The 27,588-nt window shown below is 41.8% G+C and overlaps 2 protein-coding genes across 2 annotated transcripts; both read right to left on the bottom strand.

Annotated features, from left to right (window-relative positions):
• Positions 1–1,055: 1,055 nt before the first annotated feature.
• Positions 1,056–14,200, bottom strand: LOC139473273 (uncharacterized). The gene is made up of 9 exons (XM_071255809.1): positions 13,602–14,200; positions 12,130–12,309; positions 10,959–11,076; positions 8,112–8,279; positions 6,617–6,793; positions 5,863–6,024; positions 5,024–5,129; positions 3,301–3,425; positions 1,056–1,325 (listed from the first exon to the last, which is right to left on the bottom strand). Exons 1-9 carry the CDS (start codon positions 14,198–14,200, stop codon positions 1,056–1,058), a joined length of 1,905 nt encoding a protein of 634 aa, XP_071111910.1.
• Positions 14,201–17,265: 3,065 nt separating this feature from the next.
• LOC139473253 (uncharacterized) lies at positions 17,266–27,508 on the bottom strand. Its single transcript, XM_071255790.1, has 9 exons — positions 26,907–27,508; positions 24,714–24,893; positions 24,010–24,127; positions 22,073–22,240; positions 20,423–20,599; positions 19,539–19,700; positions 18,657–18,762; positions 17,976–18,100; positions 17,266–17,537 (listed from the first exon to the last, which is right to left on the bottom strand). The coding sequence occupies exons 1-9, from the start codon at positions 27,506–27,508 to the stop codon at positions 17,268–17,270; spliced, it is 1,908 nt and encodes a 635-aa protein (XP_071111891.1). The 3' UTR covers positions 17,266–17,267.
• Positions 27,509–27,588: the final 80 nt, after the last annotated feature.

Genomic DNA, 27,588 nt, shown 5'->3' with positions numbered 1-27,588 from the left:
CGGCGTTAAACAACAGACAAAAAACAAAAAACAAACCTATGTAGTAGCAACTGACACTTGATTTAATGTCATGTAATATAGCAGTATCTACTTGGATGTCCCACTTTATTTATCCTGTTTATCATTAACTGTAAATACACCTTGGTTCAACATCAATGAGTTGTCTGTTATAACCTGTCTACAGATTGTATTGAATATTTGTGATAACAAAGCATGCAGCGGTGCAGGTCGTCGTAGTTTGCATTTTATCACAACATGATCACAACATACCAGGGATTAAAGAGCAGGTTTCAAATCCATAAACACAAAATCCTGCAAACAAAGGGATGCAACTCTGCATAACTTGCCGGCAAGTTCAGCACACAGAATAAACTTGGATCAGTGAGTGAGCTTTTACGTCATCTTCTCGGCGGGAATAGGTTTCATATCTGTGAATCGAACCTTGATTTTCAGCAAACCAAACACGTGCTTTAACTACGAGGTTACCAAACGCGAATACTCACACAATACAATGGTATACGTTTGGGAACCTTGAAAAACAGATAACTAATATGATATATTTGAAATTCAATTCTTCGAGTAAATATACGATATTTAGATTCCAAAACACACAGTAAATAACCCCCGAGGATGATGATTTAGTAATGTGTCAAAATGGCAAGATCTACATGTAACTTATTGTCAGAGAATGATATCCCAGAACAGGGAATTTTCCACAGAATTCAAAAGTGTGAAGTGTAGAAGGCCCTGGTGTGTGTGGTTTATTTTGAGTAAGTGAGTGAGTGAGTTTGGTTTTACGCCGCGTTGAGCAATATTCCAGCATCTTCACGCGGGGGACACCAGAAATGGGTTTAACACATTGTAGCCATGCGGGGAATAGAACCCGGGTCTTCGGCGTGACGAGCGAACGCATTAATCACTAGGCTACCCCACCGCCCCGAAACAGGAACAATAATAGAAACAAATATATTGGTTAGCGTGAGGAACATGTTTAGGAGACACTTAATTTAACGTCGAACAAACATATTTGCTGATTTATTGATGTTTGTTCATTATTACAAAGTTCCAATGAATTTCCCCAGGCCCAGCATCGCGATGACGTGGGTGTAAGCTTCAGAGGACCAGAAGGGGAAGAAGTCGCCGTCGATGTTGTAGCCGGGATTGACGGTTGGGGTGTGAAGTTCATCCATCATGTTTTTGTACTCGTCTTCAGGGATGAACCCTTCCACTCCCTGGATAAACTTCTCGTTGCGAATATCGGTCTTGTTTATTTTCGTCCCGTTAAATAACTCCAGTCTGTTCATTGGGTATTCGAACGTATCCATCTACAAAAAATGTCAACTTGAAAAATGAAATTCATTTGGTTATAGCCAAATTCAAGTATTGGTCAAGTTCATACAGTGCAGGTGATACTCACCGCTCGCGCACTCGCTCCCTCCCCCCTCACTCACTCAGTTCTATAATTAACCGTTATATTTGTTTCTTTGTTGATTAAGGCCGCTCGGCATGTTGGCTGCAGATGTCTAACGTTGGTGGGTTGGTTGTTTAACGCCGTACTCAGCAATATTACAGCTATATGACGACGGTCTTTAAATAATCGAGTCTGGACCAGACAATCCAGTGATTGATATCATGAGCATCGATTCATACAACTGGGATCGATGACATGCATCAACCAGATCAGCGAGCCTAACCAGGTAAACTAATGATTGACATCATGAGCATCGATCCAGGCAATTTTTTGGGATATGCATGATGACATGCAATCAGCCAAGTCTCCGAGCATGACCACCGACCTATATAGTCGCCTCTTATAGTACAACAAGCATATGTTGCTGGTGACCTATAATCTCCCCCCGATTCCCCAAGGATATAAGGTGAGGTGAAATGGGGTTTAACTTATATAGCGACGTGCATGCACGTGTATGTGTGTGTGTGTGGCTGCTTGTACTAGTCCGGACTGATGCCGATTTATAGTGCTAGCACACTGAGATACCATACCGCAGTTTAACATGAATACCCCACTCAGTCACAGTATACTGACTCCGAGCCGACCAGTCCTTGTTTAAGCCCCTTAATGCCGAGCGACAGACAGGGTAACAACAAGTTCCATCTTTTAAAGTCTTTTAGTATGACGCGGCTGGGGATCGAACCTCGGACCTTCCGCTCTCCGGGCGGACGCTCTACCATTAGACCACGGAGGCGGTCCCCCAAGAATATAAAGCGTTATAGGTGTGTTTATATGCTACCGCTGTTATAAATCCCTGTATGTAATTAGATCATGTAAAACGCTACATACAGGCGTGGAAAGATTTATTTCCCTATTTTGTATTGCCCTTAGGTAATAACCCCGTGGGCGAACGATGGTTCTAGCAGGCAAAAAACATCTTCCCGAGTCAAGAGAGTTAAGTGACTTTAAAAGTCCAGTTTCCACCCTTGCCGAACTATGCTGAAATTGCACGTCTCGATCGTAGCGCCACCAGTGGCTATTACGAGTTATGTCCCTTCTATGCCTCTCCTAAGGACCAATCAGATTCCACCTCTCGTATCACTTGCATTTGCTTCAAACAAAACGGCGGCCCCCAGTCAAGACGATCTGATCGATAATCAAGATCTCTATATTTTGATACAACGAGTCTTACATCGCGAAGTGCATTAAATTACGTGAGCACCTTGATCAAAAATATGAAAAAAATTAGAAAATATCTGCTGACAACTAGTTAGCGGTGCACATGTTTTGCAAATCCTGCAATTGACCGAAATCTGCATGGCAGTTTACGAACCGGATTTCGATTTCGGAGCGCGATTTTGATTGGACTATGCCTAGACTCGTTAGTCCAGCCAAAATGTAACTCCTTAATACCAGCCTAGTTCGGCAAGGGTGGAAACTGGACTTTTATAGTCAGTTAACTCTTGCCTCGGGAATTGCGGATGACGAAAAACAACATTACGGTTTACAGAGATTAGAAGTGGTGAGTAAGATTTTTGAATGAGTGAGTGGGTATTGTTTTACGCCGCGTTTTGCAATATTATAGCAATATAACAGATGGGGGACACCAGAAATGGGCTTCACACATTGTACCCATGTGGGGAATCGAACCCGGGTCTTCGGCGTGACGAGCGAACACTTTAACCACCAGGATACCCCACCGCCCCAATTAGTTTTGAAGAGACCAGGGCCAACTTGCACAAAGCGATCTTAGCGCTAAGACTAATGTAAGCCTATGTTTAAGTATGGGAGTTACGATATTCTTAGCGCCAAGATCGCTTTGTGCAAGTGGGACCAGACCTTGCACTGACCGTAAACCCTTTGAACGACCCGGCGAATATGACGTTCCACGGTACAGCAGGTTGCACGCCGTCGGAGTGATAGTACACCCACGTGACCGTCTTGTTAACAGCCTTCTTAACGTCTTCGGGGGTATCTAGGAGAAAGGGTTAGAAACACTGACAAGGAAATATCTGTAAACAAACATTAAAGGGAAAAGGATTTATGGATGTCAACTTACTTATTACGAGGAACACAACGTTTCGGAGTATATACTTACTCCTTCATCAGGTGAATGGATGCTATGAGACAGAGAGTGAGTGAGTATGGTTTTACGCCGCCTTTGTAGCAATATTCGAGCAATATCACGGCGGGGGACACCAGAAAAGGGCTTCACACATTGTACCCATGTCGGGAATGGAACCCGGGTCTTCGGCGTGATAAGCTAACGCTTTAACCACTAGGCTACCCGACCGCCCCTATGAGGCAGAGAGCATATATATGTACATGTAAGAACAACAAGAGTAATGAGATAACAAAAGGGGGAAACTTAACAAGGGATGTCAGATAGAAAGGGCAGTATTATCACAAGAACCGACCTACTGCATGGCTATTACCTGATGTTACTATATGAGTATCAGAATATGTTACATTTTCGATAACTTCAGTGGCATACACAACCAAAAGTTTTAATGTAAACGGCTCGTAATTGTGCTCACTGCATTGAAGGAAATTTTCGTTCTCAACTGCCGGGCAAAAGACAGTATACACCTATGTTTGATGGTGGCTAAATATTAAACAGAGGATATGATTACTCGATGCTGATGGATTGATGTTGATACGGGAACCCTTGTTGTTGTGTTTTGGACCTTAAGTTTGCGACTGGTTTCAGTGACGTTTTGAGGACGTTTGTAATTTTTGGTAAATTCCAAATTTCCATTTTCTCTGTTGTTTTGTCCGCCAGTTACTGTATCATTGTAGTCCGCACTGTAGCGAAGGAAAACTACCATTGTCATGTACGAAGTAAAAAATACCAGGCTTACATGTTGATACAATTCACTTCAACTATAACGTCTGTATAACGTGAGGGGGCACGGGTGGCCCAGTCGTCTAAGGCGCCGCGATTCGCTGTGCAGAGTTGCGTCCCTTGGGCACGCCAGAAACCTATGATTGTGGGTTCGAATCCCGGTTCGCCCGGATTATGTTTCTAGGTTTGTCAGCACCATACCCGTGCTCGTGGGTTTCACCGAAGTGGTAAACGTCTAAGACCTGCATCACTTCGGGCTTTCCCCCCACATTAAGCTGACACGCCTTGATATAACTGGAATACTGTTAAAAGCGGCGTTAAACCAAACTCACTCACTCACTCACTGTATAACGTGAAAGCATATCACATCATTTATAACGCCTATATTACGGCAATACATATCTCATCAAATATAACGTCTGTACTACGTGAAAACATATCACATCAACTATAACGCCTATATTACGTCAATACATATCTCATCAACTATACCGTCTGTATTGCGTCGATACAAAAGTGCATGACGAGTCGGTGTATATTTGATCTTGAAGTCAGAACCATCTAGATTAACATACATTACCATAACGGATTACACGTGAAACATTTGGAATTTTACCCCAATTAAAAAATCATAGAATTGTAAATGTGGAATTTAATTTGATCAAATTCTAAACTAAACCGGCTGTTCAACATATAACTGCATCCCAATGTGACCTATCGTACACTACCCGCATCCCAGATCATCTTCCCTGTGTGCTGGTCCTGCGTTGTCCAGATGGTCAGCAGAGCGGTCAAGGCCATCGACGTAGTGAATCTACGATCTTCAGGATTGCTCTAAAATAAAGTCAACTCTTTCACAACACGTGTTTATGTCAGACTGGGTCCAGCAGGCGGCTGATACACCAAGAGGAAACCCCCGGATAAAGGCAAAATCATGGCGTAATGTTTGTTTGTTTGTTTGTTGTTTAACGCTGCACCCAGCAATATTCCAGTTATGTGACGGCGGTCTGTAAAATAGTCCAGTCTTGACCAGACAATCCAGTGATTGACATAATGAGCATAGATCCACGAAATTGGGATCGATGACATGTATCAACCAAGTCAGCGAGCCTGACCACCCGATCCCGTTGGTCGCCTTTTACGACAAGCATAGTCGCCTTTTACGGCAAGTATGGGTTGCTGAAGACCTATTCTATCCCGGAATCTTCACGGGTCCATGGCGTAATGTCGACGTCCGACGTCAATACTTATCATTTGTCAAAATCCGTTTTCTTTTTCCGATCATAAGCTCCTTCATTTGTGGTTCAATAACACCTGCTTTCTTATCAATGCAAATCCAATTCCTTCACTGACCCCTATACTATAGGTTTCGTATCATCTTCACATTCTCAAGTTGTAGACATTACACTCAACATTGATAAAATTGGTCTATAACCGAAGAGAAGCAGCACGTGAGCCCGTTCAAGAAAGGTTACTTGAGAACTACGACCATTAATGTCTAAGTTAACCAAAGACTCAAGAGTCATAATGCTGGTCAATTGGTCGTATGTATATGTCAGCAACTTACAGCTGATTTGTTGCTGTAGTCTGTGTCGGCAGCGCCGAGGAAGTCGTCGAAGTATAAGGTCGATAAGTTATATATAGAGGAGGGTGTTCCCTGGGCCAGGATCCGGGGAGATGCGTATGACCTCAACACTGCCTTGAAGTCTACCAGAACCTGGTCCATGCCCTAGACAAAGAATACACAGCTGACATAATGAGAAACAAACGTATGTCCTTTGTTAACGTTGATGCAGTATGATCTTGTAAACCACTGACTTTGACGCATCACCTTAATATGTATTTGTGATCCCGTTCCGTCATGGTGATAATGTGAGAATACATGATCTAACAGTTAAATGTCGTCTTGGTAACTATTGTCGTTGATGACGTCCCATATGTTAGCTGGTTGGTTGCTTTGTTGTCTAACGCCGCACTCAGCAATATTCCAGCTATGTGACGGCGGTCTGTAAATAATCGAGTCTGGACCAGACAATCCAGTGATTAATATCACGAGCATGGATCCACGCAATTGGCATCGATGACATGCATCAACCAAGTCAGTGAGCCTGACCACCCGATCCCGTTAGTCGCCTCTTACGACAAGCAGAGTCACCGTTTACGGCAAGCATTGGTTGCTGAAGACCTATTCTACCCCGGATCTTCACGGGTCACACCAATAAAGATAAGGCAAGATACCGTCTCGTTATGGAGATTACGCTGAGAGTGAAGGATGTAATAGTCAAATAACGTCTTGTTAACCATCGACGTTGATGTATTACCTTATGTGGCAGTGATCCTGTCCCGTCGAGAGTTTCCTGTAGTTTGTTGTACGTCCTGGCCACGAGCCAGTAGAACTCTATGACAGAGGGGTAGTACGTTAACGCCAGGTCTGCTCGGTCGGAGAAGTTTGTCGACACTTGGAAAGCGATCATCCTGGCTGTATCGTTGTAGATTTGCTGTAATTGTAAGCAGTATCGGTTATCTAATTTTACTTATTAAATGTTATCAAATGTTATTAAGTGTCCTTGAAATGAGTGTTAACTAATCGACAGATATAGGGTGTGTCAGAGTTGAATTAATAAAAACTGGATGTTCAGACTGAGGGTAGATGCGACGACATATGTTGAGAATACTCTGATGTACAGTAAACTACGTTTATAACGAACACACTTATAACGAACTGCCGGATATAACGAACTGTTTTTTAGTCCCGTCAATTTGCTGTAAATATGTTATACATAATTATGCTTACAACTACGGTCATACCGAATTATAATTCGTGGTTCCTTTGAGTTCGTTATGACCGTAGTTTACTGTAAATGTAACGATACTCGGGTGTCGATTTTCGAAGACTCGACGGTATACGTAAGAACACTCGGAGGTAGATGTAAAAATATGCAGCTTTTGGAGTAAGAATTATCAGAGGTAGATGTAAGAATGTAAGAATAATCTGAGGTAGATGTACGAATAGTCGGGGTAGGTGTATGGATACTCGGAGGTGGTTATATGAACGCTGGGAGGTAGATGTGAGAAGGCTCGGAGGTAGGTTTAAAAATGCTTGGAGGTAGATGTAAGAATGCTTGGGGGTAGAAGTAAGAACGCTTGGAGGTAGATGTGAGAAGGCTCGGAGGTAGGTTTAAAAATGCTTGGAGGTAGATGTAAGAATGCTTGGGGGTAGAAGTAAGAACGCTTGGAGGTAGATGTGAGAAGACTCGGAGGTAAGTTTAAAAAAGCTTGGAGGTAGATGTAAGAATGCTTGGGGGTAGAAGTAAGAACGTTTGGAGGTAGATGTGAGAAGACTCGGAGGCAGGTTTAAAAAAGCTTGGAGGTAGATGTAAGAATGCTTGGGGGTAGAAGTAAGAACGCTTGGAGGTAGATGTGAGAAGACTCGGAGGTAGGTTTAAAAAATCTTGGAGGTAGATGTAAGAATGCTTGGGGGTAGAAGTAAGAACGCTTGGAGGTAGATGTGAGAAGACTCGGAGGTAGGTTTAAAAAAGCTTGGAGGTTGATGTAAGAATGCTTAGGGGTAGAAGTAAGAATGCTTGGAGGTAGATTTAAGAACGTTGGGAGGTAGATGTAAGAATGCTTTGAGGTAGATGTAAGAATACTCGAAGGTCATTCGCCTTTTACACATTATTACCAACACATCACCATACATATAACAAGACGGTGCACACACCTTGTGAAACGAACAGATACTGCCAATACAATGTTCCAGTAAAACAGTACAACTGATAAAGAATAATGTTTAAAGAAATGTGTTAAACACGATACCATGATATCGGGGTCATCTAATAACGATGGTTGAAGGACGCCGTGGATGATGCCTGATGTCACGGCGTAGATGAAGTTAGCACACACAGTGACGTCAACGTTGTTGACGTTGGAAGGCATCATGACTCCCTTGTCGAACCAGGTTCGTACCTCATCAGTATCCTGGACCTGAAAAGGGGATAGACTATACGTGACCCACTTGGAGATAAAGGACATTTTGGGTGAAAATCCCACTTTGAATTCTCATTATATTTTCAGTATATATTAAGTATCCTGGGACCACAAAAATACAAGTGATAAGCTTCAATTCATATTTATTACAGAGACACATGGCATCAAATATTTGGACTCATTTACTGCAAAATCCAATTTTAGACGTATGACTGTTTATGTAATAATAGTAGTTTTCGGAAATAATGTCTGATTTATTCAAAACATGCATTCTGAAATGATTTGAAATAATGTTGTTTTTTTACATTACGAACTATCGAGAGAAAATACGATATTTTTGTACACACATGGTGATTTTTGCGGAAGTAAGGTGACGTCAAACGCCTTTCTTTATGACGTCACAGAACAATTGTATCCTAGCACCCATAATGTCCCTTTTCCCCGGGGGGGTCACACATGTTGTGTGTAATGGTTGACACCACGTTGTTATTTATTTCTTACAATAATAACCGCCTCCGTGGTCTTGTGGTAGAGCGTCCGCCCGGAGAGCGGAAGGTCCGGGGTTCGATCCCCGGCCGCGTCATACCAACAGACGTTAAAAGATGGTACTTGTTGTTACCCTGTCTGGCGCTCGGCATTAAGGGGCTAAAACAAGGACTGGTCGGCTCGGAGTCAGTATACTGTGTCTGAGTGGGGTATTCATGTTAAACTGCGGCATGGTATCTCAGTGAGCTAGCACTATAAATCGGCATCAGTCCGGACTAGTACAAGTAGCCACACAAACACACACACGTACATGCACGTCGCTATATAAGTGCAATAATCTTGGACGCGACGTTAAACCCAATTTCACCTCACCTCACCTCTTACAATAATAGAATATACGTATATTCGGGACGTCACGAAATGGATAAAATTGACAGGTCTTATCCGAGTGAGTGAGTTGGGTAAATGAGAAACCTGGGATGTACAACGAATTTAGCATTTTTCAAATTCGGTTCAATGTCGAATCGGGGTATTCTCAGGACGACGACCCCTCGAATTTTTTTCCATTCGCAGGACGACGACCGCCGGTACGCCTTTGGTGTGTGGTGTTGTTTTAGGAGGGGATTAACTCCTTGGTTAGTGTCAAAAACAGAAATATGTACACGGAAACTGAAATGTATTATATATATATATATATAGCCAGTGGAAAGTTGAAACTCTTAATATTTGTTTTCAAAATGTTTTGTCATATCTGGGAAGAAGAAGAATAACATCCCAAACTATGAAAAAAACTAAACTCACCTAGGTCTGTAACATGTACAGTATGACCAGAAATTATTGAGAATTTAAAGATTGTATTTTCTTTTTTTCACTCATTACTCACGTATTAAATGTGAATATTAGTACAACATAACTCCAGCTTGAACACTTAGACAGGTGAACACTTAGTATTTTGTCAAGTCACCATGGGCAGCAATGAAGGCTTCAAGGCGGCGGGGCATACTACTGATCAAAGAAGTTAGAAAGTCGTGGTTCATGCTGTCCCAATTATCGGACCACCTCTTCTTTCATTTCAGCAATATTTGGCAGATTGTTTTATTGACACTTTCCTTCATCAGTCCCCAAACATTTTCTATTGGATTTAGGTCAGGGCTGTAGCTTGGCCAATCTAATAATGTCATATTTTGGGTCCGAAACCAGGCTTGAGAATGCTTTGAACGATGTTTTGGGTCGTTGTCTTGCTGGAAAATCCAAGAATTTCCATAGATTACTTGAACAGATGGAAGTAAATGTCCCTTGAGTATATCTGTGTACCGCTCACTGTTCATATTCCCTTCAAATACACACATGGACGTTTCCCCTACCACAGATATGCCACCCCACTCGCGAAATTTTGGACTGTACTTTAGGCGCTGATACAAAGGTTTTTCAGTTTGTTTGTTCTAGAATTTTAGTGTATAAGGAAACAACCGCACAGAACTTTCATCTAAGAAAATCACATTGTCCCAGTTAAAATTTCTATGCTCTAAGCACCAGTTCAACCTTCGCTCCTTTTGTTCAGGTTTCATGATCGGTTATGGAAATTCCTCGACTTTTCTCCCAACCTATTGCATGCAGCTCAGTTCTAATTGTCTCCTTACAGACAGCCACAGTTCCTCTATCAATCATACCCAGTCTTAAGTTTTCTAAACTCCTTCGTTTGTTTTTAGAAACAAGAATACCAAGCCGCCTCCTGTCATCGACTGTCAATTTTCTGGGCCTACCTGCGCCTCTCTTGTGCTCAATGCCATCTCCACTTTCAATATTTTTTTTCAAAACACGATAAACAGTTGACAAAGGGATGCCTGTTCTACTTGAAATCACTTTAGCTGATCTGATGTCCTTGTTATAATACTCTAAAATCAACCTCCTCTTCTCTAAATCATCCATACTGAGGATCACTGAAAATGACGTCCGCTAGCAAGTAAACAAAGAGGCATACCTCTTGACAAACTAATGAAACAGGATTAACTGAGTTCTCTCTTGAATGAAACAGCACTTGATAGCTGGTCAGTGCTATTTATACTAGATATCAACTTAAACATATCCCTTAAATTCTCAATAATTTCTGGTCATACCATAATTCACTGAAATAATAATAAATACGGTATGCTTTTTATTCATACCAAACGAGTGAGAATACATACTCACCCACGTTGGCACAAGAGCGACATCACGCCCGGCTGCCTTCTCCTGCTCCAACCACGGCCTGAGGTAGTAGTAGCTCCTGGCGTCGATGGTGTTCACACGCTGGTCCCCGGAGAACGGTCTTGGGGTGTAAAGCGGTTTTTTTCTTGTTATTAAGGAAGGTTTCAGCGATCATGACTAATATCTACAATGTCATATTGCAGGAATGGGAACATGTACAGAACGGAAGGATGGGAGGATCTGCAAACCAATTTTACTGATTACACTGTATGGTGGCGGGGGCACGGGTGGCCCAGTCGTCTAAGGCACCGCGATTCGCTGTGCAGAGTTGCGTCCCTTGGGCACGCCAGAAACCTATGATTGTGGGTTCGAATCCCGGTTCACCCCGATTATGTTTCTAGGTTTGTCAGCACCATACCCGTGCTCGTGGGTTTCACCGAAGTGGTAAACGTCTAAGATCTGCATCACTTCGGGCTTTCCTCCCACATTAAGCTGACACGCCGTGATATAACTGGAATACTGTTAAAAGCGGCGTTAAACCCAACTCACTCACTCACTGTATGGTGGCAAGATGACACAGTAGAGAGTAACACACGGGAAAATACCGGTTCTGTTATATGTTTTTTTCTCGTGGTCAGTAATGTCTGGCACACCAAGACTCAGTTTGATCCCCACGTGGCCACATTTTGTGAAGCCGTTACCTGGGTATTCCCGTTAGAATATTCTTTGGATACGACTGGATATGGCATGAAACTATATTCGCTAACTCAACAAATCGTGTATGTGTGTGTGTCAGACAAGATAAAAACACATATTTTGTTATGCAACTTGTGTGATTGGCTGGTGCTACCGGTGTCATCACTGACTTTCACGATCAATTCATTTAATTTTCACTTTATTTTGCATTTTACGCCAATGCAATCTGTTTCAGTGGTAAATCGAGAATGGTTATTCTCAGGCGTTGATGGTAGTTTTGGTAATTTCGGTTTATGTTTTGACTGTTTAAGAAATATAAACATATTTGAGCAATACAAATATATCAACATATATATAAATAAAGTATATATTTACAGATGCGGACATTGCTAGGCCACTGTCTGGAATGGGCTATGGGTAACTTACCGTTAAAGATTGCCTGGTCATAAGAGCATGCGATATAAGATTTGATAATCACCTGTAAGCGTAGTACTTGAGAGCATCGAACACGGACGTAGTGTTGGTGTTGTGGGACGACCACAGTTTGTACGCTCCGGGGTACTCTAAAGACATCTCGGCAAGCATCGAACCCAGACCAATGTTGAGGAAAGTGTCATCGAAATCCGCAGGCAGGTGGAATTCCAGTGTGGAGGCGTTTCTTGAAATATTCAGAAGAATATGATATGTCAACCTACTTTGTTTATTGTAAATGCTAATTGTATTCAAACCTTGTTATATATCTGTACGTACGATTAGTGTTGAGGCTATAAACTAAGATGCTTCATCTTAGTGTCCCTATTATAAGCCAGTATATCAAGATTTGGTCAGTGTAGCAGGAATGTGGTCAAGCAGTGATTTCTTACGTACTGTAGAAAAGCACGGGTAGTTGTTGGTTGGGTGGTTTGTAGTTTAAGGCAGCATTCAGCAATATTGCAGCTATATGACGGCGGTCTGTAAATAATCGAGTCTGGACCAGACAATCTAGTGATTGATATCATGAGCATCGATCCACGCAATTGGGATCGATGATATGCATCAACCAAGTCAGCGAGGCTGACCACCCGATCCCGTTACTCGCCTCTTACGACAAACATAGTCGCCTTACACGGATAGTAGAACACTTTAATTATATATAGTCTGTAACCAGAAGATCATCTAGCAGGTTTGCAAGCTTAAGAAGCAAGAATTTACATTTCAATGTCAACGAGTTAAAATTGAAAGTCACATCCGCATTATTTCAGCCATATCGTGACCAGAGAAAGTACGACATTCAAAACAGACGGAAAAGAAAACCTCTTCGTCGAAGGTGAGGTGAGGTGAAATTGGGTTTAACGTCGCGTCCAAGATAATTGCACTTTTATAGCGACGGGCATGCACGTGTATCTGTGCGTGTGCTTGCTAGTACTAATCCGGACTGATGCCGATTTATAGTGCTCGAACTTAGTCTGTACCTTTACAGCCTGCATGGATCCCAGCAGTATTTACACCATTCCTCAAGTGGCGATTGTACGTAACTTTAGCCATCAATTAAAATGACAAAATGTCTACCTTTAAAAACTTGTAGTAAATGTAAATATTCTTTGAATTACATGGACTTACGATGTTTTCTTCTTTAACCCCTTCGAAGATCAAGCCACTAACAATCTCAGATATCAATTCATTCTAACAATTACAAATAGCCATTTATTTTATATAAAACATATTAAGAACATTTATTACACAATTATATTTCTTAATAATTCTTAAACAAAAACTGAATGAGAACTAATAGTATCAAGAAGATTCTCTATGGATGAAAACTTGAAATATTTATCCCTTGTGATGATAAAATCATCACAGTCAAGCAGGACATGCTTGAAGGTGACTCTGAATGGTATATCTTCTATAAAAATGTGTGTAATATAATACGCCTCGTAAACTTGTTTAAATAACAATAACATAGTATATTACCTCATTCCAACGAGTTCGTGGATGATTCTGTCCACATCCTTGAGTCCAAGACTTTCAAGAAATGCGTAGGTTGCATTCAGAGGTAAATGCTCAGTCAGATGAATCACGTCATTGAGGTTTACGGGGTAGCTGTTATATACCCTGGAGTCGTTGTTATACGTTTGAGGCCAGAATGTCATTAAGGAATTGGAATAATTCACATTTAAATCATGATGACGTTTGATGGCGTTGATGCCATTCATCACCAAGCCAATGGTTTGGTTATACCATGCTGGGTCAAAGTGTCGTCTCGCTTCAGCAACACACGTTGTGATGTATGTTGTCGCAAACATATTGTTATCAAAGATGCCGAATATTTGTCTAAAGAGAGCATAATCCGGATTGCCATGGAAATTCATCTTGACGTCACTTGGCCACATGCCCTGCTCTTCATCCCATCGAAACGGTGGAAACGCATGTTTGGTTTTGGGGACTTGCAGATCGCGGACATCATAGAGAGCAACTTCAGCTCCCAAGATTAAATCCCTCTTGCTGGGTGTTGCAATGCATGGCACAAGGCCTACGACACAGAAAAGACAGTTAATCGCCCTGATGTTCATGGGGCAGTCAATATGATCAAGTGGACTTTCAAAAGTTGCCGAAGACCAGCTGTCTGAGGTTGATCTTTTTTATCTTATCAAGTCGGATAACAATGGCTTTAGATCCACATGGTCTACGTTGAGTGTACGTGATTACCTAGAGACAACATGCAAGATTTCTTGTCTCAGAATATCTAATGTTTCTGTTGTAAAATCAACACCTTTATTGTATTTTATATGGTTTGTCAAGTTATTACGTTTTCATGACCACCCATTGATACTTATCCAAATACATTTTTGCGAACTATTAGCATAAATAACATTATAGGCCTGGGAACGACGAAGTTGCTGAGTTTACTCGATTGTCACGTAGCGTCTATGGATAAGCTGATAATGAAATGTGAGAGCATAGCGCCCTGGCCAGTTAACTAGCCTCAGCGCCCGGCCATACAATGTCTTGGACACATATCCATTTGTGGGAAGTAGTTAGTGCTTCATAAAGGAAAAGTTATGTCCATTATTATTAATTGCTTGGGTACTTTGCTAAATTAGGAATATATACTATTAGTGACATTTATACATTTTTCAGGCCGCAATCTATTTTCCTATTGTTTCACAATATTATTTTAAAGTTTCGCTTTTCTATTTCACATTACAAATCCCTCGCAATTTGCATTCATTGTTTGTTTGTTTGTTGTTTAACGCCGCACTCAGCAATATTCCAGCTATATGACGGCGGTCTGTAAAATAATCGAGTCTGGACCAGATAAACCAGTGATTGACATCATGAGCATCGATCCACGCAATTGGGATCGATGACATCCATCAACCAGGTCAGCGAACCTGACCACCCGATCCTGTTAGTCGCCTTTTACAAGCGTAGTCGCCTTTTACGGCAAGTATGGGTTGCTGAAGACCTATTCTTCCCCGGAATCTTCACGGGTCGCAATTTGCATTCAAATAGGTATAAAATGTCAGCATGTAAATATAAATGGCAACGCCAGAGAATAATCAGTCTTGATTATCCGACAGATTCCCGTGTGAGTAGAAGGCAAAATAGCAGTAAAATTTGTATTAATGGATTACTGAAAATCAATGATGACTCCAGGTATTCGCGAAATTAGTAAGCATTCCCTTCCCTAACGGAAGCAGGTATTGGTTGTCCACATGAATGACATTCATTGCAAGTTTTGTGTTCTCTTTCGCTAAAGTCTGTTTAATCATGAAGAAGAAGCTCAATCTTTGAATTTTGTAATGCTAGGTCATCATCGTTTTGAATGAAAGTAGTGATCTCTATCATCTCTTTCTTTCTCTCTGTCCCTCGCCATATGCATGTCCCTTTTACAGTGTCCTCTTTCTTTTTCTTTCTCTCGCACCCTGTTTCTCTATCCTCGATTCTCCCTTGATCGACTCACTTCTCTGAGGTAAACTGATAGAAACAGTCCTAAAATATACCATTAATGGGATGAAAAACGTCTGTATACATCACAATAATAAGTTTTGTTTTTGTTTGTTAGTTGTTTAACGACGCACTCAGCAATATTCCAGCTATATGACAGCGGTCTGTAAAATAATCGAGTCTGGACCAGACAATCCAGTGATTGACATCATGAGCATCAATCCACGCAATTGGGATCGATGACATGTATCAACCAAGTCAGCGAGCCTGACCACCCGATCCCGTTAGTCTCCTTTTACGACAAGCATAGTCGCCTTTTACGGCAAGTATGGGTTGCTGAAGACCTATTCTACCCCGGAATCTTCATGGGTCCACAATGATAAGTAACAAAACCAGCAAACCCTAATTTGATATCCACCCAAATATGATATGTTCGTGAAGAAATCAAATGTACTTCACTTGCCTGATGTAAGCTCCCACATAACACGAGCTTAAAAGTATACCTTTACTCCTCACAAAAAAATTCGCAACATCAATTACATTCATTATGGGCCAACCCAGGTGACAGGCTAGGATCACCATAACACGGGCACATTGAAACAGGATATACATCGTCCATAGATTATAATGACCTGCTGTCGAACTTTTATTCGAAACACTCTTTATTGTAAATATGGCATATTTATCTTCGTAAACAAATGTCGGGCGTGATAATAATATAATCTGTGTTAGATAATGAAATATATAGTTCGCATTAGAAGCGGATGTATGTTATTAATAAATACAACCAAGGAGTAAGGAATACACATTCTCTCCACTCAACTTTAACCACACCCCAGAAATTAAGAATTCCGATTAGTTCACGATGTTTGTTTACCAGTCAAGGTCATATGACATCTATTTCTAAATCTGACGCATGTCCCATGCAAATCCCTATTTTGACTTGTACAATATGTTCCCGTGTTTTTTTTCAGGCGAACAATTGACTTGCCTTTGCATGTGTTGTAACGGGTGCCACCTGTGGGCCAGGATACGCTCACATGTTCGCGAACACCTGGTATCATAATTAATTGATAGTGATTCATAAACACATGCTCATGGTTTATTCAGTATCGAGCAATCGACTCCGGTGATAACAGAAATGTGTTTTAATCAACATGAAAAGGGTTGGTCGTTTGTTGCATGAGAAGAAATGCGAAACCAGGACCCCTAAAAAGGTGAAACTAACAGTATATATCCTGTTACAATCAGTATACAGATGGCTAGATCAACGGTACCTGTCATAGTGGTCCTTGATCTGGGTTACAAACAAGGTCATACAGGTGTAAATGTGAGTGAGTCTTGTTTTACACCGCTGTCAGCAATATTCCAGCAATATCACGACAAGGACACCAAAAGGATCTTCACTCATTGCACCCATGTGGGGATTCGAACCCTGGAATTCCGTTTGACGAGCGAATGCTTGTCGTAATATGCGAATACGTTGTATGCGAATGTCGTACAAACGATTTTGCTTTTGGCAGATTTGGCAAAGAATATGTCAAGAGTTTTGTCGATTTTATTGACCGTTAGATTGAATGTGGCAATTAGTAAATTAAAAGATATATTCAGTTCATCAATATAAATGTTAAATGATTAGCTGAAGACAATGTCCGGACAATTTACTAATTTATTAATATTTTGGCATTATTATAAAGTCCCAATGTATTTCCCCAATCCCAGCATCCCGATGGCGTAGGTGTAGGCTTCAGAGGACCAGAAGGGGAAGAAGTCGCCGTTGTTGTTGTAGCCGGGGAAGACGGTGGGGGTGTGAAGTTTCTCCATCATCTGTTTGTATTCGTTTTCGGGGATGAATCCTTCCACTCCCTGAATGAACTTCTCGTTGCGAATCTCAGTCTTATTTATTCTCGTCCCATTGAATAATTCAAGTCTGTTCATCGGGTAATGGAATGTGTCCGTCTGGAACGAAATGTCAATGCATGTGTATTTTTGTAGAATTGTTCAATCACTTTAAACAAACAATTCAATGCCAGAGAATAATCAGTCTCAATCATCTTCTGAAATAGATTCCACTTATTAATATGAACTGTTTTACAACCCGATCCCGTTATTCGCCTCTTACGACAAGCAGTGTAACATTTTACGGCAAGCACGGGTTGCTGAAGACCTATTATAACACCAGTTAGGTAGATACAAGAAATATTTCGGATTTCTCATGACACGTCAGCAATTGAAATAAGTCTAGGAAATCTTCCCTTCAAACTACGAGATATAGTTGCCATTCTAAACGATTGTTTTGCGAGAACAACTCGCAAGGTGTCCCGATACTAAAGGCTAGTACAGTGTACACAGTGTTGAGGCCTCATACAGATGAAGAAATACCAAACGTTTACTGACAGTGTAGCCTTTGAATGATCCAGAGAAAAACGCGTTCCATGACAACAGCGGTTGTTCGCCGTTGGTGTTGTAGTACAACCACGTTGCCGTCATATTGGCGGCCATCTTGATGTCCACAGGTGTATCTAGGAGAATAAACACGAAGGTGATAATAGTATGGACCGACATTTCAATCTTTGATATGTCAGCGTGCTGTGGTCAGTAACATTGGGTTAATTTGAAAGGCTATCAGGTAGCTTAGTTATCGCCTAACTTGGGACACTGTGTTGAAATAATTCACATACCCTGTGGAAATGTACGTCCCCAAACCATGCTGTGACATAACTGTGGGATCGACAAAGTTTGTTAGATGTTGTACTATTACTGTATTGATCACAATGGCGATCAAACCAACTCATGCTCGCCGACTTCGTTGATGCATCTCAACGTATCCCAATTGCGTGGATCGATGCTCATGATGTCAATCACTGGATTGTCTGGTCCAGTTTCGATTATGTACAGACCACCGTCATACAGCTGGAATATTGCTGAGTGCGTCGTTAAACAACAGACCAACCAACAAAGCATGGTCCCGCATGATGAATCTTTACTGTCGAAAGTCTAAAGATTAAATACAGGGGCGACCAAATACTGAACTAATCAGACTTATCACTGCGCTACAATAAGACGTAACAAACCTACCTGCATCCCAGATCATCTTCCCTGTGTGCTGGTCCTGCGTTGTCCAGATGGTGAGCAGAGCGGTCATGGCCATTGAGGTGGTGAATATACGATCTTCAGGATCTGGCTAAAATATACACAGCACACAATACACAATACGCCAGTATGGTTTTGATCCCAAAATGTAGGCTTAACTCTCTAACTATTGTTTCCTTTCCAAAACAAATCAGCCACTCAATCTTCCTTTAATTCTATATGTCAAAAACGTATTTTTGTCTTCGCCAACAACTACACAAACGTCATCTTTACCCACGATATAAGCCCCTCATACAAGAATGTTTAATATCATTGATGAAAACAGTACATAGTTCTCTGAAGATTAATCAAGTACATGTACCAACGAGTGGAGACACCGGGGGAATGTTCCCCAAAGTGATACCAGTGCTACGATCATAACTCAATGTTAATATTTGACTCATTGATCCCTGTCTAACAGTTGTCAGAGTGAATAAGAGTTGTCCCGTTTCGTGTTCCATAGGATGCTGCTCCAAATATTCCAGCTATATGACTGCGGTCTGTTAATGATCGAGTCTGGACCAGACAATCCAGTGATTGACATCATGAGCATCACCACACGCAATTGGGATCGATGACATGCATCAACCAAGTCAGCGAGCCTGACCACCCGATCCCGTTAGTCACCTCTTACGACAAGCACAGTCGCCTTTAACGGCAAGCATGGGTTGCTGAAGACCTATTCTACCCCGGATCTTCACGGGTCACACCAATAAAGATAAGGCAAGACACACGAAGGGCACATTCCAAAAAGGCTGCGACTATTAATGTTACGTAAATGACGTGGGAGTCATAACGCTGCCGATCGAAACTATTGATCATACTTACAGCTGATTTGTTGCTGTAGTCTATGTCAGCATCGCCGAGGAAGTCGTCGTAGTATAAGGTCGAGAAGTTATACATAGAGGACGGGGTTCCCAGGTCTAGGATCCGGGGACTAGCGTATGTCCTTAACACGTCCTTGAGGTCCGCTAGAATCTGGTCCATACCCTAAAAATTAAAACACAGATTACTTGAACAAGTGCATGTGTCGATTGGTTTTCGCAGCATCCACTTGCAAATGTTCGACACGATATCAGTACAACGGCATCTGCATCTGTAGAAAAGAATACAAATGCGGTCATGTCTGAACCAGACAGCTATGTGTGAATATATATTTAAGAGACAAAACCCTTTCCATATTAAAAATCCTCAACATCTTCTGATCTTCAGTGGGGGCACGGGTGGCCCAGTCGTCTAAGCCGCCGCGATTCGCTGTGCAGAGTTGCGTCCCTTGCGCACACCAGAAACCTATGATTGTGGGTTCGAATCCCGGTTCGCCCCGATTATGTTTCTAGGTTTGTCAGCACCATACCCGTGCTCATGGGTTTCACCGAAGTGGTTAACGTCTAAGACCTGCATCACTTCGGGCTTTCCTCCCACATTAAGCTGACACGCCGTGATATAACTGGAATACTGTTAAAAGCGGCGTTAAGCCCTACTCACTCACGCTGATCTTCAGTTGAAGAACACGCTTTGTTTTAGTCATGTTAAACAGCTTTTACTATATCTGATGCATGTCTTAGCTCATAACATGGATGCGTCCTAGCCTCGGGAATATATAACATGAAGAACTCTGAACTCATGAAGAATACTTATTGGGCACTGGCATGTGGGAGTTTGTGTGTGAATGACTAAAGCAACGTCTTTTGATCCGTTGACGTTAATGTCACCTTATGTGGCAGCGATCCCGTCCTGTCCAGAGTTTCCTGTAGTTTGTTGTACGTCCTGGCCACGAACCAGTAGAACTCTATGACAGAGGGGTAGTACGTCAACGCCAGGTCTGCTCGGTCGGAGAAGTTTGTCTGAATTTGGAAAGTGATCATCCTGGCGGTGTCGTTGTAGATGTGCTGTAATACAAGGAGTCTTTGTCTGAACAAAATACATACACGTTTCCGTTTCGTTAATCTCATAACTCAAACACGAGTGGTATTTATGGAGCTATTTTAGGAACTATTTAAGCATTCCCTCAGCAATGAAATATAGTTTGTTTTAAACAGAACAAAAACACACCTGTCATCACCTCAAGTGTGCATTATTAACAGATGTTAACGATTTCAGATCTGGTATACTTCTCTGTTAAGTTAATGTCACATTACGAAACATCACCCACACATCATGAATACTTAAATAATAGCGACGAAACCCTTTCTGTGCTCATAAGAAACCTCTATTGTACCTCCATTGTACGATTCCGACCATATCATATTTGTTTGTTTGTGTGTTGTTTAACGCCGCTCTCAGCAATATTCCAGCTACATGACGGCGGTCTGTAAATAATCGAGTCTGGACTAGACAATCCAGTGATTGACAACATGATCGATGACATGCATCAACAAAGTCAGCGAGCCTGACCACCCGATCCCGTTAGTCGCCTCTTACGACAAGCATAGTCGCCTTTTACGGCAAGCATGGGTTGCTGAAGACCAATTCTACATACGTATGCGTCTAAGAAGCGCTATCACATAGTGATAATACCAGGTGTTCGCCCAAAGGTGAGCGTATCCTGGCCCCCTGGTGGCACCCGTCACGTACAAATGTACATCTGAGCTTGTGCATGACATTGTCTGGCAATTAAGGAAGACATTGACGATGATGATGTCACAACGTCCAAAAGATCATACAGGTAAAGAGCCAGGCGACATGAGCCTTTTATTTCTTTTTCCGTGCTGCAATATTAAAACAACCCAAACATATGTAGCCATATAAAGGTGGATGAGGTGATGTGAAATGGTGTTTAACGTTGCGTCGGAGATTATTGCACTTATATAGCGACGTGCATGCTCGAGTGTGTGTGGCTGCTTGTACTAGACCGGGCTAATGCCGATGTATATAATGCTAGCCCACTGAGATACCATGCCGCAGTTTAACATGAAAACCCCACTCAGACACAGTATACTGACTCCGAGCCGACCAGTCCTTGTTGTATCCCAATAATGCCGAGCGCCAGACAGAGTAACAACAGGTACCATCTTTTAACGTCTTTTGGTATAACCCGACCGGGGATCGAACCCCGGACCTCCCGCACTCCGGGCGGACGCTCTACCACTAGACCACGGTCATATAAAGTTTGGGGATGGGGTGGACACACATATAGTGAGTGAGTATAGTTTTACGCCGCTTTCAGCAATATCACGGCAGGGGACACCCGAAATAGGTTTCACACATAGTACTTATGTCGGGAATCGAAACCGGGTCCTCAGAGTGAGGAGCGAACCCTTTAACCACAGGGGTTCCCTAATCCCCTTCATTTTATCAAATGAAAAACGTATTTCATATTTAGAAGAAAAAACATATCTTTATGAACATTTAAAATCCATTACCATAACGTCAGGGTCATCCAGTAACGATGGCTGAAGGACGCCAGTGATGATGCCTGATGTCAAGGCGTAGATGAAGTTGGCACACACAGTGACGTCAACGTTGTTGATGTTAAAAGGCATCATGACGCCCTTGTCATACCACGTGCGTACCTCATCGGTGTCCTGGATCTGTACATTTATAACGTAGCTAATGTGCAGCATGTTAAGTGAGAAAACAAAATCGTCACATATTTGATTTGGTTGGTTGGTTGGTTGGTTTGTTGTTTAACGCCGCACTCAGCAATATTCCAGCTATATGACGGCGGTCTGTAAATAATCGAGTTTGGAGCAGACATGAACACGTGATCATGAAAGCGTCGGACTCGTACATTGGAATCTGCTTTTAGTAGAGAATTCTTATGAATATGGAAAGGGTTTTGTGGCTTTTATCAATTATTGATACTAAAGGCGAAAAGTCGTATGGTTTGTTTGTTGTTACTTAGCAATATTACAGCTATATGACGGCTGTCTGTAAATAATCGAGTTTGGAGCAGACAATCCAGTGATTGATATCAAGACATCGATCCACGCAATTGGGATCGATGACATGCATAAACCAAGTCAGCGAGCCTGACCACCCGATCCCGTTAGTCGCCTTTTACGACAAGCATATTTACCTTTTACGGCGGGCATGGCTTGCTGAAGACCTATTCTATCCCGGAATCTTCACGGGTCTCACATATTTGAACATCAAAGGTAATCCGGTGATCGAAATGATGTCTTAAACATTATGACATTATAGCGTGACGGGATCTCATGTTTGAACATCAAAGGTAATCCCGTCACGCTATAATGTCATTTGTAAATCATAATGTTTAAGACATCCTTTCTATCACAGATGCTTTTATAAAACGAATATGGACACAATACAATGGACAGTCTAAGTTATAAAATGTACCAGTGGTTGTCAAAAGCAACACCAGCACGCCGGGAAACCTTAAATTCACGAGGAGCGTTTGTCACTGGTATTTGCAGAAACAAACATTGCATCTATGTATGGAACTTACTTAACGTCGTCACATTAGCAGAATGATAATGGCCATCATACCACGTTTACCGCCTATGTCTATCGCATTTATAACATACATGTATGTTGTTTAACACGCTCTTAACCATATCTGTGTATGTCTATCATACACATTCGTGTAAAATATGTTGCACTGTTACTGCTTGTCTTACTTTCAACTGTCATGTCAATAATGGGTTGTGTGTTGTTTAACGCCGCACTCAGCTATACTTAAGCAATCTGTAAATAATCGAGTCTGGAACCAGACAAACCACTGACTGACATGAGCATTGACCTACGCATTTTGGATACGATGACATCGTACATCAACCACGTGAGCGAGCTTGTCTACCCGATCCCGTTATTCGCCTCTCACAACAAGCTGAAGACCAATTCTAACCCGGATCTTCACGGGGTTGCATTAATATATACTACTCAAAAGAAGTTTAGGATCACCCGATTCTTTCATAATTGTAAAGTTAATCGTCATGACATGAGAGATTAACTATAGTAATATGAAAGAATCAGGTGATCCTTCACTTCTTTTGAGTAGTATAAAACTGTGACGTAAAACATAGGAATTGAAATTGGGTTAACAGGTTGAATATAATAACTGAATTCTAAAACAAGTTTCAGCCTATTATTGTCTTACCTGTCAACAATTTCTACAATGAAGTGATGAAAGTGTAATATGTATATTAAAAATCGACCGAAAAGGAAGAGTGAGTGAGTGAATATGGTTTTACGCCGCTTTTAGCAACATTCCAGCAATATCACGACGAGGACACCAGAAATGAGCTTCACAAATTGCGAAAAGGAACACTTCGGGAACGTATGAATTGACAAAATTACAACCGTTATGTAGCGAGAGAACTCATGGGTACATACTCACCCACGTTGGCACAAGAGCGACATCACGCCCGGCTGCCTTCTCCTGCTCCAACCACGGCCTTAGGTAGTAGTAGCTCCTGGTGTCGATGGTGTTCACACGTTGGTCCCCGGAGAACGGTCTTCGGGCAAATTTAAAAGGGATTTAGTTGAGACATATTTTGTTTACATACTTCTTCAATAACAGATTACAGCAAGACGACCATCCCCACCAACGTAAGGATAAAACAAAACTCCAAACGGACCTTAGTAATGTATTTCCACACTTCAAAGTGTCTGTCAATTGATGCAGTAGACGGTACACACAGCGGGGTCAGTACATTGGCCAAGTGATTAAAACGCTCACAATTTTCGCCAATGCGCGATACCAACATGGTATACCAACATGGATTAATTATTAATTGTGTTACATTCCTTTGTGTTCTCGCTCTTATTTTTCAGGAATATTTCTAAAATCAGCATTTAACTGTGCCCATCACGGCCAAACAATTTACTTTGTAAAAAATGGATAGGTAAGCGTTTCGGTATGATGGGTATATTCGCGATCATTTCGTCAGATATGTTTAAGGTACAAGAATACATGTAAATGTATCGTGAATACAATGTTTGATAATGCCTACATTATTTTACATGGCGATGTACATAATAGAACTTACAATAACTGTCGAAACATGTGAGATAACGGTAAATACATTAACGTTGTCTCACCTGTAAGCGTAGTACTTGAGAGCATCGAACACGGATGTAAGATTGGTGTTGTGGGACGACCAAAGTTTGAACGCCCGGGGAAACTCTTTGGTCATTTCAGCAAGAATGGAACCCAGACCAATGTTGAGAAATGTGTCATCGAAGTCCGGAGGGATGTGGAACGCCAGTGTGTAGACATCTCTAGCAAAGGATTCATCGGATTGGTTAGGTTGTTTTGTTGTTTAACGCCGCACTCAGCAATATTGCAGCTATATGACGGCGGTCTGTAAATAATCGAGTCTGGACCAGACAATCCAGTGATTGATATCATGAGCATCGATACACGCAATTGGGATAAATGACATGCATCAACCAAGTCAGCAAGCCTGACCACCCGATCCCGTTGGTCGCCTTTAACGACAAGCATGCTATTCTATCCCGGAATTTTCACGGGAGTCATCAGAACAAACTCTTCTTTACACACATATCTTATTTCACACTATATTCATGTTCGGAACTTGGACTCTTTATTCAGTTCCAAATACATTCGAACCTCGTTGTGTCGAAAACGTGGGTGGGGCGGTCGGATAGCATAGTGGTTAAAGCGTTCGCTTGTCACGCCGAAGACCCGGTTTCGATTCCCGACATGGGTACAATGTGTGAAGCCCATTTCTGGTGTCCTCCGCCGTGAAAGTGCTTGAAGTTTGCTAAAAGCGGCGTAAAGCCATACTCACTCACTCACTCGAAATCGTGGGTAAATGGTATTGGAGACATTTAGGTTTAATTTGAATACTTGGGTCTCCCAAATTATTTCGAGACATCCGGAAATTCGATACATCCAAGATCGACACAACGATGTTCGCCTGTATAGGATTTGTCAAATAGATTACCATTGAAAGAACGTAAAATTACACTGCTTTGTTTAGAGTTTTAAGGAATTCAGACTGAGGACCTACTGAAAAGCAATGATTGAACCATGGTTTATGTTTGTCAATTGGTTGGTGTGTTGTTTAACGCCGCACTCAGCAAAAAGCTAGCTATATGACGGCGGCCTGTAAATAATCGAGTCTGGGCCAGACAATCCAGTGATTAATATCATGAGCATCGATCCATGGAATTGAGTGAGTGAGTGAGTGAGTTAAGATTTAAAGTCACATCGCCAATATTTCAGCCATATAGTGACTAAATCAAGTTATACAGTAATAATACATTCATAAAGATATCAAAATCTGTCGACAAAGGACAATAAAAGCTTAGACCATCTCTGATATAGATTAAACTAGCATGTTACTATGGAAATGTGACTATTCTGAACAATTCATTGTAAACATGGGCTAGACATCACCAGTAACCAAAGCTAGGACACCATACTAGGACCATCGGGACTAACGGTACATCTGCTTCCTGCATAGTACCCCAGCAGCATTTACACCATCCCTCTGGCTACAGGTGACTGTTAGACATTTGAAGCCAAAGTATTTAAAAAAACAACAAGCATTCTACGATTAAAATCCAGGAAAATGAAACATAATTTGAAGGAAGTGGAACTTACGCACCCTCTCAGGGGGACAATTATTTTACCATACTTCAACCCCCTTTGAAGGTGCAGCCACAAAGAATCAAAGTTATCGAATCATTCTACCAATTGGGACCGATGACATAAATCAACCAAGTCAGCGAGCACCTTTTACGGCAAGCATGGGTTGCTGAAGACCTATTCTACCCCGGAACCTTCACGGGTCTAATGTTTGTCCAGATTAAACCTCAAACTAATGGAAGAAGATATCGTAGGAAATAACGTATTCCCTTCTGGACGACATTTTAACATGGACATGTAATAATAAGTTAGTGAGTTGTGTTTAACGCCGCTTTTAATAGTATTCAAGTTATATCACGGCGTGTCAGCTTAATGTGGGAGGAAAGCCCGAAGTGATGCAGGTCTCAGACGTTTACCACATCAGTGAACCCCACGAGCACGGGTATGGTGCTGACAAACCTAGAAACATAATCGGCGCGAACCGGGATTCGAACCCACAATCATAGGTTTCTGGCGTGCCCAAGGGACGCAACTCTGCACAGCGAATCGCAGCGCCTTAGACGACTGGGCCACCCGTGCCCCCTGTAATAATGAAAAGCATGTATCTTCTACAACCAAATATACATCGCGCACATAAGTGAAATCTCTTAAACCCATTAGTCTATAATAACGTGTACCTTATCCGCATGACCTCTTGGACGATTTTGTCCACATCCTTGAGTCCAAGTCTTTCCAGAAAAGCATAGGTTGCATTCAGAGGTAAATGATCAGTCAGCTTGATTGCGTCATTGAGATTTACGGGGTAGCTGTTATATACCTTGGAGTCGTCGTTATACGTTTGAGGCCAGAATGTCATTAAGGAATTGGAATAATTCACATTTAGATCATGATGACGTTTGATGGCGTTGATGCCATTCATTAACCCATAAGACGTGTCGTTATGCCATCGATCGTCCATGTATCGTCTCGTCTCAGCAACACATGCCATTATGTATGTTGTCGCAAACATATTGTTATCAAAGATGCCGAATATTTGTCTAAAGAGAGCATAATCCGGGTTGCCATGGAAATTCATCTTGACGTCACTTGGCCACATGCCCTGCTCTTCATCCCATCGAAACGGTGGAAACGCATGTTTGGTTTGGGGGACTTGCAGATCTCGGACTTCATACTGTAAGAATTGTGCTGCCATCAATAAGTTCGACTTACTTGGCTGAGCAATGCATGGCACAAGCCCGACTAGGCAGCAAATGTAGACACAAATCTCCCTGACGTTCATGGTGGCAGCTCAGTATGATTCACTGAACGTTTTAATGTTGCCAAAGACCAATAACAGCTGTTTCGCGTAGATATTCTTAT

The sequence above is a fragment of the Haliotis cracherodii genome, unplaced genomic scaffold (assembly GCF_022045235.1).
Source record: "Haliotis cracherodii isolate W230 unplaced genomic scaffold, xgHalCrac1.p SCAF_27, whole genome shotgun sequence".
In the NCBI taxonomy this organism is placed as follows: Eukaryota; Metazoa; Mollusca; class Gastropoda; order Lepetellida; family Haliotidae; genus Haliotis; species Haliotis cracherodii.
Note: the sequence above shows the minus strand (reverse complement) of the source record. Positions and strands in the feature narration are given on the sequence as shown.